This window comes from Corvus hawaiiensis, chromosome 3 (assembly GCF_020740725.1).
Source record: "Corvus hawaiiensis isolate bCorHaw1 chromosome 3, bCorHaw1.pri.cur, whole genome shotgun sequence".
Classification (NCBI taxonomy): domain Eukaryota; kingdom Metazoa; phylum Chordata; class Aves; order Passeriformes; family Corvidae; genus Corvus; species Corvus hawaiiensis.
In genome coordinates, this window is record NC_063215.1 from 80,166,274 (window position 1) to 80,178,508 (window position 12,235).

General features: G+C 36.9%; 1 protein-coding gene across 2 annotated transcripts in view; it reads left to right on the plus strand.

Annotated features, from left to right (window-relative positions):
• The window catches only part of PRKN (parkin RBR E3 ubiquitin protein ligase), a 696,970-nt gene that overhangs the window by 576,504 nt on the left and 108,231 nt on the right, over positions 1 to 12,235 (plus strand). For both annotated transcript variants that reach the window (XM_048296680.1, XM_048296679.1), the window contains one exon: positions 7,477 to 7,626. In XM_048296680.1, coding sequence (XP_048152637.1) covers positions 7,477 to 7,626 — 150 coding nt within the window. The remainder of the gene's footprint in view (positions 1 to 7,476; positions 7,627 to 12,235) is intronic.

A 12,235-nucleotide genomic window follows, 5' to 3' on the forward strand; every position in this document is an offset into this window, starting at 1 on the left:
TGATGTAAGCATTTATATCCCTGGAATCTGAGCAAGCTTGAATGGGGGCAGTTTGGAGGGGGGGAGGAGGTGTTTGCTTGTTTTGTGGGGGTTTTGGTTTTTGAGTTTTTGGGCTGAGGGGGGATTCCCACATTTCCTTGTCAATTAGGGAAAACTTATGCAGAGGAATACCCTAGAATACCCTATTTTGAAAATCTCTAGATGCACGTTCCCATGCTCTTCAAAGGTGGTGTGGGCTTGCACTAGTTTTCCCAGTGAGCTTTAACTTTAGGAGATACAGAAATCAAGTATGAAATTAACACAGCGTGGTTAGAGATCATTTAACATTAATTGAGGTTTGGAAGGATTTTGTATACAATGTGTGCATGTGTCAAGGCTGATTTTTTTTTTTAATTGCAATACTTGCTAGAGGAATTTTTTTTTCTCAAATGCATGCTACTGAATATTCATATAAATCCAGTCTTAAAGTAATTGATATATATTTACCCATTCAGGCAAAAGTAATGTCGTATGACAATTCTAATTAATCAGCTGAGTTTAGTGCAGGAAACTGTCAAATATGATCAGCAAAGTGCTTCTGAAGTATTTGTGGTTAAGATTTTTTGATAACTACACTTGGAAAAAATACAAGCTACATCTCAGTAATTCAAATCATTTCAAGAACAGAATAAATTTTTCATTGGATTATTTCTCCAAGTCCTAATAATTAAGCCAAAGCTATTTTGTTAGTATTCTAAAACCTTAATCTTTACAAGTGTACTTTCTTACACCTCTGCTGCTTCCCACCCAGTCCCCTGGCTTCAGCTACTACTCAATATAAGTGATACCTACACACATCTCTCAGTTTCTGCCATTTTTCTGTCTAACATCTGTTTTCTCTCCATCTCATTTGGCTCACCTTTTGTCATCACCATCCCATCACCCACTCTCTGAGCTACTGCATTCAAGTCTAGATCCTCTTTACACCACTTTTTTTTTTTAATAGCTAGAACTTCACAACAAATTTTATAGTCTTCCAACTTCATATGATTAGTGATATGCCTCTCTTTCCTTCCTATACTGTACCTGCCTGGAATATCTCCAAACCACCTTCTTCCCTCACTCAGAGGTAGCTGGGATTTGTGTGAATTCCTCAGCTTTGTCTCTTACGGAGTATCATAACTTTAGCCTTTAAGTTCTTGTCTTCAGCAGGATATCTCTACTTTCTTACACTTTTTTAACTTATTGTCCATACAGTGGGCAAGGAAAAGTAATTTATTTTTGGTTCAACAGCTGAAATAAAGAATGAAGAAAAAGAAAGAAGGTACTTAGTCAAAACTAATTTAAAGGATTTTTTTCTTCCATAAAAACCAAAAATAATGTCATTTTTTATAGAATTCAAATTTCTCTTCCACCCAGATTTTATTTAATTCAGAGGGAAGATTTGAACACCAGTGTTCAGGATCTCAGGTGCATGTGGAAGTTAGGACGTCTACCTTCCCTTGCATAGCTTTGATCTGCTTTCAAGGAATATACATGGGTTCACTCTTGTGACCTGAGAATTGGGAGCCGGTATCCACTACACTGAAACTCAGTTCCACAATTTGCAACAGCATCAGCTGAACAGATTTCCTTGAATCAATTACAGCCTTGATGGTTGTTACTTGCAGTGAGAAGAGGAATGTGCATTTGTCCACAAGGGTGGGAAGAAACCAATATTTATCTTTAGCATTCAGTCTATTCAGACTGATCCCTCAAGTACCTGGTGGAAGATCACAAACTTCCTGTAGTTTGTAAATACAGTGCTAACCCATACATTGTGCTCAGTCTCCTTTCTTCATTGCTTCATGTTGTCCCTCATGTATTCAGTTTGACTTCCAATACAAGCTGCTCTAGTGTCCTCTGTTCTCTATTTTCTCTTTTCATATTCTTCACCTTGTGCTTGCTTTCATATCATTCCTCTAACTGCAATCTCTCTTATTTTTTCTCCATCTCTACTCCAGTTTAATTTTGTCTGTGAATGGTGATGCACTGGTCCAGTTAGAATTTTCTTTCCTAAATATTTTCTTCAGACAACTGCCTTACCCAATTTTCCATGACTCTCCAGTCAGGCAAATTCCAGCCCTCTAGAGGTGGTTGTCTTTTTTGTCTCCATGAGTGCTCTGGTGGTAACAAGAAGGAGCTGATGCTCTGAACTTGCTCTTCCAATCTGACCAGTGGCCAGCAGAAGAGCCCAAAAACTTAGGAGAAATAAATTAAGGGTGCTCCATGGAGAGCCATGTCAGTCCATCACTTTTTTATCTGTATTTTAGATGACACGTTTGTAAGTATTTTTACTAGTTTAAGGAGTATTACTGGTTTTGTACTGTTAGTTGCCTAATTACATTATGGAACTAATTCTTCGAGTTTTTGTATGTGCATAATACATATAAATAAAGTGCTTAGTCTACATTATGGACTAATAGCCTCCACAATCTAATTTTGAAACACACAGATGGTTATTTGATTTATAGGAGCAGTAAAAACAATCTGACTCCAGAAAGTAGATTTGCTTTCCTCTGAGACTCATACATGCAGTTAAAGAAACAAGTAATTGAATTACATTTCAGAGATTTGGGCTTTACATCTACTGTTATACTTCTGTCCAAAGTTCTCTGCAAGGCTGCTACTGAGCAGATGCTTTTAGGTGTGGGAAAATAAATAAATAAATAAGTAAAGGTAAATAAATAAATAAGTAAAGGTAAATAAATAAAACAATACCCAAAGTATAAAAGCAAAATTAAAACAGCTCAAGGCATATGTGCTGCGGTGGAGGGATTGGAATAAATGACATTTTAAGATTCCTTTGAACCCAAACCATTCTATAATTCTATGATATTAAATCATAATTTTTTAATTAATTTACATGGCCAGGAATCACTGTATTCATGAAGCGTGTTTTGCAGGAGTTTTGCACATCCAGGTGCATTTCAGTTTTGTCTTGGTATCTGAATCTCAATGTAACTGAAAAGACTGCAATCTATAGTTAACCTGTTATTCCTGTGTCAGCCTGGTGATTTCATTTATATTACTCTTGATTTACAGCATCAAATGATTGAATTTCTACTGGTTGAAAACCCAGTACTGTTCTAACACTCAAGAGAAACCATCCCAACCTGGAAAGTAGAGAGCAAGGAATAAATGGTTTCAATTATCCAGCCTCCATGTCTATGTCATACTGTAATTTATAATCTAAAGGCCCTGGCAAGTCTTACAAGCAAAGATTGCACAAAAGAAGTTCATTATATGGTCAAAATATTGTAAATAGGGCTTATGAGTAGAGCTTTTTCCACTCCAAATTTTATCCCTGAAACATATAGATTTGGGCTGACTGGGACAATTTACAAATTGAGAGGAAAGTTCACAAAGGGATGCAGTTCTCAGAGAACAAACAGAATGTTTTACAACTACCTTGTTCATATACCTTTAGCTGTCTTAGCACCAATGATTTAGAATAAATTGTATTTTTGAAGGTTTGGGGTGGTTTTGTTCCAAATAGGCATTGAAATATATGGTTCTGTGGAGAATCCAGCAAATATTTACCTACCTGTATTTCTGAGGACCTTATTACAGTAGCCCATAACTGCCTGACATGCTTTGCTTGAAAGCTGCTTTCTAGCAGCAGTAGATGGCTGATGATTTCTGTGTAATTTTATGCCACTCATTACCATAGTATTTGACATCCTCATGACTATTAATGGCTTTTGCCTCTTAACATTACATTGAAATCAGCAAGTATCATTCTTCCTCTTTACAAACGGGGAACTGATGAGAAGCATAGATTAAATGAGTTACGTGAAAGCCGCAGGAAGGCTGTGCTGCTGCCAGGAATGAAATCAGGTGCCATGAATGCCAGTTCCATCAAGTTTCCCATATATTATACTTTGTGAGAGGTTTTTCCTAAAACTAATTGGAGATACTTTCTTCCCTGTAGCATGCAGAACAATTTTACACATGATGAGTGCATCTCTAAATAGGAGGCACACTGATAAAAATTAAGTAATAGATACTGTGAAATATTTTGAATGGACAGAAGAGCTAGATTCATTTAATGACAGCTCTTTATGTATTAGATATCTAGTCTAAGTTAGTTTTCTCAGCTTCAACTATAGCACTTCTGTAGGGTGCTTGATCTTGCCTATCTTAGACATCGTATGTAAGTCAGGATAAATTCCCGTCTTGAGATCTTACCTCTTCTCATGCACTTGAAACCCTGTTTAGGCGAGATGTTTAACTTTCAATGAGCTAAATTCTGCAAGGTGGTTCACAGTCTAAGCTATTTAGATACCTAAACCTTGGTTTTAAAAATAGCTTAGGCCAGGTGAGTTAGGATCAAACTTATTGGAACTAAGGCAGCTATTGTGAGAGTCACCTGATTCAGGTGCTGTTATCTAGGAAGTTGTCTGATGTCTCGTTATTGTTAAAAAAACAGGGCACTTCAGCACTCAGTTCTTGTGCTGATGTACAAATTTAAAGGTGTAAAGATGAATTGGATCCTATCTCTCCTGTTAATTATAAAGGAAGTCTACACAAGCAGTGCAACTATAGGCATCATCACTGTGGAAATGCAAAGTAAATTAAATGAATTCTACTTTAGATCTCCAGTTAAGAGGCAAAGTAAACCAGTGGGTGTTGTGTGCTGTGATATCCTTAAATATCTCATCCAGATATGTGATCAAAAACACATCATGGGCTCCAAAGACATTTAAAGGCTCTTTAAATTTGACTTGCTTAATGCATTTTGATTACATCAGTCCAGTGTGATGTGTATGGTTGTGGTATACCGGAAAAAATGTCTCTAATAGATATGATCTGTCACTGTATGCAAATAATTAATTAATAATTCATGATAAGTGTTTTGGTCCTTTAAAAGTTTTTTATAAATGCACCCTTAATGTAAAGTGAGTCCTTTTTTTCAGGCCACTGAATAAAGAATATAAATCCACATATGTTGTGTAGATTGTATTATGGTAGCAAACATGCATATGTTCTGCTCTTAGGTGTTTCAGTTGGTTGCTGGGCTTTAAATGAGCAGGTTACAAGGAAAAAGAAATTGGAAAATGACATAAATGTGTCTGGTCTTTGAAGGTAGAAAACAGGCTGGTAACTAGATAACGAGATATGCAAATGCATTTAGCAGGATCTTTTCTGGATCAGTTTTTTGGCTGTTATAGTGTGAAAATCACTGGTGAGGGTGCCATACTGATTTGGCATGAGTTCTGTGCTGAACCTGTATAAAATGTCAAATTTGTTGGACAGAAGCCATATTGCTGTCCACCTTGCCAGTAGGTAAACTGGATATTTACATTCTGTATCTTTCCCTAACAAGACAAATTAAAAAAAAAAAAATAAAGGAGAGGAAATGAGAGGAATCTCTCCATGCCCTTTCAGGCTAAGGTAATGGCTGGAAAGTATATTCCTTTTTTTCTACTGAGAATTTTTAATGTAAATGCTGACAGAATCTCAGGTACAGTGTCACTGGTGTTTGCCTTCATAATCAGAAGCTATTAACAATCCCACATCCAGCACAAAGTTCCCTCTTAACAGGGTAAGACAATCATCATCCTCACCTTCAGGTCCAGTCTGTGCCCTGAAGAAAAATTAGGCTACTAGAGAGTTTTGGAACAATGGCTACCTATATTTCTATAAAAGCCAGCAGAAGGACTTGGAGCACTCAACATGTATTTAGTGGAAGGACCACAAACTTTGCTGAAAATTGAGAGCATCCAACATTAAATGTTTATGCCATTACTCTGGGTTTGAGCATGAGAATAATGCAGGAAAACACCAGTTGACTTCTTGAGCCCCCGCATTCAAGGAGACTTTGCAGACATGTCTTGCACATTCCTCAAAATACTATTTTTCCAAATACAAGATTCTTAAGTCAGAATTTATGGCTGACATTCATACACTGAATGATATTTTGAAGTCTTTTTCTCCTTTTAGATTTTGTTTTTCTTTTGAGAGGTTGTTTGGATTTTTTGTTAATTAACAAAGGTGGATACTTTAAGTTTGGGTTGATTTTTTTTTCTGTGATGCAAACTTTTGTGTCTATATGTTAAAGTCTTTTAAGAGCTCTATTATTATTTTCAGAAGCCAGTTTAACAAGACATGTGACAGCATTTGCAGAAGAATCTTCTGAAATGTACCCAGAAGATATGTAGTAGAGCCTTCTTTGTAATTTAATTTTTTTTTTTGGTATGCTACATGTAAGAGGTCTTGGTCCTAAAGATTCTATTTTCTTCAAAAGATTTCTTTGGAGGGGAGTGTGGATTTGAGAAAGAATTTTTTCTTTGTTATCCTCCCAAAAACGGGAACAGTATTTTCATGAGCCATTATGGGATAAAATCTTACAAAGAACTAAATACTGTTGTGAGTCCTGTAACATAAAGCTCTTCTTTTGTTTCTTTAGCACACCATGAAGTCTGCTCACAGAGAAAATTCATACCTACTCCCTTCCTCTTTGGCCTTTTGGATTTGCCTGTTTTCTTTGGGGCTGTTAGGACCAAATGCTTTCATTTATTTCCCTCCACAATAGACCAGATTTATAGGCGAATCTGAAGCCTGGTTTACAGCGGTTATATAGCCACTGGTGTGGAACTGCACCAAAACAGAACTCTAGAGTGGATGTGATTTACATGTACACAGCATGATTTGTACTAGCTCAGCTTATCTTTGGCTGAAAGCAGGGTAAATTAGACATGGGAAAGTTATTGCTGTGACATCAGTCATTTTAGAGCAGGCATTTCTGTCAGTGAGCATACACTGAGCATGTTACTTAATGCTGTGTGTCAGTGTCTCCATCATTAAAATTAAGGCATTTCCATGACCTTTTAGGCTATCAGGATGGAATTAAATGAAAAGTGAAAAAACTAAAGAAAATTTCGTGGGAGACCCAGGGAAAAAATATACCTAGCATTGAAATGAATGTATATAAGAGAATTATTCTGCTGATCAGTTTAATGATGGCTTACTTTTAAAATAAAGTTGCCTAGGCAAATTTTTACAGCCCTTAAGGTCAAAACATTACACTGTACTTCAGATATAGATCCCCGAAGGGGGAATTTTGTGTGTTCTTTTCAGTCTGTATACAACTTTTATCATTTATCTGTTGGACTATTTTTATGACATTTACAATAATTTTTTATAGTAATATAAGTGTACTTGGTGTTACTTACAGAAGAAGTCTGCTATTTTCTTGATTTTAATATCCCACACAATCTTCTGGTGGTAAAAATGGCTGTGAGCCAGAAAATGATGCATATGATATGAGTTGGAGCAGAGTGACACCCCATTTAGTAGTACTGCAAAGTTTTAGACTTTTGACAAATAACCTAAACTTAATATGTGAGACATTAGGACAATTGTCTGCATTACGTGGGATAGAGTCAAGCTCAAAGTTTTGGGGGGTGTTTTTGCATGCTGCTAGGAGTTTAACACCAGTCTGTTGTGTTGTAGTACAACCGTTACCAGCGCTATGGGGCCGAGGAATGTGTGCTGCAGATGGGAGGAGTGCTGTGTCCAACCCCCAGCTGTGGAGCAGGTCTGCTTCCTGAGCCAGGGCTGAGGAGAATCGTGTGTGAACCAGGCAATGGACTAGGCTGTGGGGTAAGAACCTATGTTTTCCTTCTAGTGGTGTGGGAAATAACTGATATTGGACAACGAATGCTGAGACAAAGGGGGAAAATGTGGTTGGCTTTTTTACCTTTTCCATCAGTGACCCTGAATTGCCCTTCATACCAGAGTGGGATAATGTAGCTCAATAAACAATTTAAATATAGCACAATGGCTTAGGAATGATGACTTCATCATGTAGAATGTGTCTATTCCATAATTCTGTGCTCTATTTGGTTTAAGAAGTTGCTGAGCAGTTACAGTAAGAAATTGAACTGTGCAAATGAAAGTCCAAATGGGCTCTTTCTTCTCCTAGCACTCAGCTAAAATGAACAGGGTCTTGAGCAAACCATTCATTATCTTATTAAATTTTTTTTTACAGAAAAAGGAGAGATAGAATAGCCTGTTCATGACACTGTAATGACATTGCTTGTGCATGTAAAAATACATGATGAAAAGAAATATATAAATATTTTTGTATACTCATAAAAATTGCTTTTAAGGAAGGGGAATGAACAATTAATGGTGGATTTATGGAAATCAAAATCAGATGAAACTTGAAAATGTTTTTGCTAAGAGATCAGATCATGTGGACTATCGACAGTTTTGGCAGTAGAAAAAGCAAGTGCTTTACAAGAATCAAGCTTTGGGGAAAATAGATATACATAGAGACAAATCTATAAATAAAAGAACCTATTAAATGTTCAGTCAGAGTGACTAACTGGTGTTTGCACTATGTGACTCTTTCCATGGTTAGAATTGTGGTGGAATTCCATGAACACTATGAAAGATAAAATATCTATATTTGTAAAATACTATGATGCTCTTTCTGCTGTCTTTCTTGTGTAAAATGCACTTTTTATTGTAGTTTTGATGTTGCCCAAACTGATACCATGGAAGAATAATAGTTTGCTGAACTAGGAAGTTGCAGTAACTCGTCTTCTGTGAGTAGGTTAGCATCTGTCGACCTTGGTAAGACTTCCTATATGTCCATGCAGTGGTGCATGTAAAATAGAGTACTACCCAAATTCACTGAGCAGACATGGGGCTGCAAAACAAAGCAGAATCTGGGAAAGTAATAAGAAACACAACTGCATAAACAAAAGGGAATGCCTCTGGATTAACTATTAGGCATTGGTTAAAAAAGATAAAATCACAAATAATTTTTATTCAGCTCTCTGCCTTGACGTGGTGAAAATCATATGGTATTTTTGCAGCTTCAATCATCATTCTAAATCTGAAAATGCCCTGTAGATAAAGTGTACATAGCATAAAGGCTTGATATATTGCCCGGTTTAGCAAACTTCTCTGTTTCCTTCTAAGGACTCCGAGCTGTGCTGGGTAGCGATCAGATCTGCAGCCTTGAGTGTAAGCTCAACCTTTGTTTTGAATTATGTGATGTCTTGAACATTACAGGGTACAATTCACCGAGGCTGAAATGAGAAGCAGGAGGCTGGTCTGTAAGCCAAATTTTGGCAACATTAAGGCCCTTCCTCAGAATCTATAATGGAACAGAGTGAAAATATATGCCTTTGAATCTTTCTTTGCACCCTAAAAAATTATAACCTCAGGGAAGATTTGTCACAGACTTGCTGTGTTGAGGGTCCTAGCACTGAAATCAGATGCTGGTGATAAAGTTGGCTGAAGGTAAAGATCCACCTGCAAGGACAGCAAGACAGTTAGAAAAGCTATTTATTTTTACTCTATTTATGTAGTCATTTTCAATGATTTCTATTCTTAAGCTATGATGTGGTTTTTCCCAGTCAAAACCTCACCTTTTGTAGTGTGAAGGCCTTCCACTAGTTTTTATGGAATCCAGAAAGATCCATTTCAGAGCTCAGCATTCCCCCATGAGTGTATGCATGAATTACAAGCTCAAAGAAAGGCCCGAGATGAAGAATGTCCCTATCATCCATCCAAATAAAGGCTGGAAAAGATGCTTTGCAGTACTTAACCTGTACAGCTTAGATTAGAAATACATTCCTTGCTGAAGCTGGTAAGCAAAGAAATAAGGAAAGTGGTGTGAATCTGGAGATTCTTTATGAATGTCCGCATCATTCTTCAAGCTGTACTTTGGTTATGTAGAGTCTCTTTTGGGATATTTGAACCTCTGTCTTTGGTTCTTTAAAGTTCATATTGGTAACAGCAGAAGTTACATCCAACATCAGTGGTCTGTTATTCACACAAAAACCCTTGCAGAGAAATAGTTGCCTTTTGAACAGAACGAATTGATTTCTCAGGTCTGAATTGGCATGTTAGGGTAGCTAACAACCCTCAAGTAGCTGAGGATTTTGATTAGCTGATAAGATGACATGGGGAGAGAGGAAGGACAGGCAGTCAAGAGAAAGTCGAGACAGTGAATGAGAAGGGGTTTCAACAACCATTTTAGAAAAGTAGAGGCTAAAGGAACCAAAAAATAGAATAAACTGGCCACCAAGGACTGAGGCAAAATAAATATTCCAATATTCAGAGAGATAAGTATGGGAGGCAGTCCCAAATATGTAAGGACTATGACCAAAACTGAAGGAATAATGAAAAATTAACAGGTGATCAAGCCAGGCTGGGATGCAGACATTTTGGTTTCCTCAATTTCTTACTCTGTTATGTGGAATGAGAAACTGTAATCTCTTTTTGCAGAGGAACTGCCATTGGTATCAAAGGTAAATGTGAATCTCCAGGAGAGTGCTTATAATTTGCTAAAAGGGCCTTTGGGAAAGTTAAAAGATAGATTTTGCTTTGTCTCAGGAAATTTGGAAACAGCAACATGTAGGGCCTAGAAACAGTTTGGTAAATGCCTGTACAGAACGGTACCAAAAAGATGAGGAAAGACATTTAAATGTAATCATCTCTAAATGTACCCCTGTAGTCAGGCACTGCTGTCTATTCAGGCTTTCAGGCAAAAAAAAACCTGAGATGAAATGTTTATCTTGACTGAATAGTAGTATGCAGATATCCTTTTAATGATTATGGATGGTCCTCACCTAGAGCCATGTTGTGGAACCACTGACTGACTCCACTGAAGTCTAATCTTCCTTTTTATTATTATTATTAGCCATAAACTTATTAATTGATTTACAAAAATTTACCATTATACAGTATTCTACCTTCATTACTATGCATCAGACCTATGTTATTAACTTCTGTTGCTCAGCTATAAAATCTTGACATATTTAATACTAGAAAACAGCAACAAAACGCAGTAGATAGTACATATTGTACCAGCTGGCCTAGGTACAGGAAAAGCTGTGGTAAACAAGACATACAAAAGCTTTATGAATAAAACATTTTTGTCTTGTTTTGTATTATACTGGCATATTATTTACTATACATTAAAGCAGTTTGGAGTTAAAACCAGGTTAGAATGGATCTTCAAAAGGGGCTATACTATTTATTTGTTAAGAAGTGTGCCTTGATTTTTGCACAGACAGCTCAGTTGCCTTGCAGAACGTTCCTTGTCAGTATCTTTCAGTATCAATGGGATGATAACTGACTGATGTGTAACTGCATCCCAGATTTTGCTCCACAATGGTATGTTGTGCAGCAACAATGGTAAATGTTTTGCAGCATGCATTATCAGTTGACCCATCCCTTGAAATTGGGTGAGATGGGAGATACAGGATAGTGGAGACAGAGCCTCTGCTGTTCTTTTCCCCTTGAGTTTCTTCATTCCTAGCATAGCATATGTAAGCACAAAGAAGAATGTATTTCCAGAGATTGTCTGTTCTTTGATAATCCCTTTCTAGGAGACCTGACTCTTGAAGGTCCATGGAGGTCCTGAGACCACTCTAAACTACACTAAGGTCTGGGTGACAATTTAAATGGTTTTAGGAATAAGCTGTCATCATTGATGTTTTTGTTGTTCTTCTTTTAGATCCCCTAATGTGAAACTCCAATCTGCAAGTGGGTACTCAAGTGCAGTGTATTAAATGTGCAATGATAAAGTAAATTTTATAGTCTTTCAAAGGGAACACAAAATTTGGGGGTATTTCATCTCTTTTACACCGTATGTACTGTTCCATAAACAAAGTGCATTGAAGAACATCAAAAGATGTGTTCCCATCTAGGACAGGTGAAATTTTATGGCTGCAGACTACAAGAGGTCCCTGAAAAAAATCAATAGCTATAAATACCATGTCTTCCTTATAAATAGAATTCCTAGGCTGTTGTATTACATAAAACAAAATCCCTAAGGCAATTTCACTCTACCCAGCAATTTTTTCTCATTGATTTCTTCTTGCATTCTTCTTCCATGGCTAAGGAAGCATATGTCAAAAGCAATTGCACCGTATTTGTAGGATTAATAATTGTCTGCCTTTTCAGAAAGCTTAATAGAATAGAGGACACTCTAAAATAGTTACATGAGAAGTGCACTACATACTCCTGTTATTTGCAAAGTTGGGGTTTTTATGATTCATCATCGTGTGTTCTAGCAGACGCGTCCTAGCAGACGCGTTTCATCTTCAGTAATGTCTTTGTTAAGCCCAGTAATACGCATGTAGACAAACCCCAAACTATTGGGGAAGATCTTTTGTCTTGAGGAGACAAATCTGAACTATAAAAATTCCAAGCAATTCTTATCCACTTAATTCTGATAATTCAAATG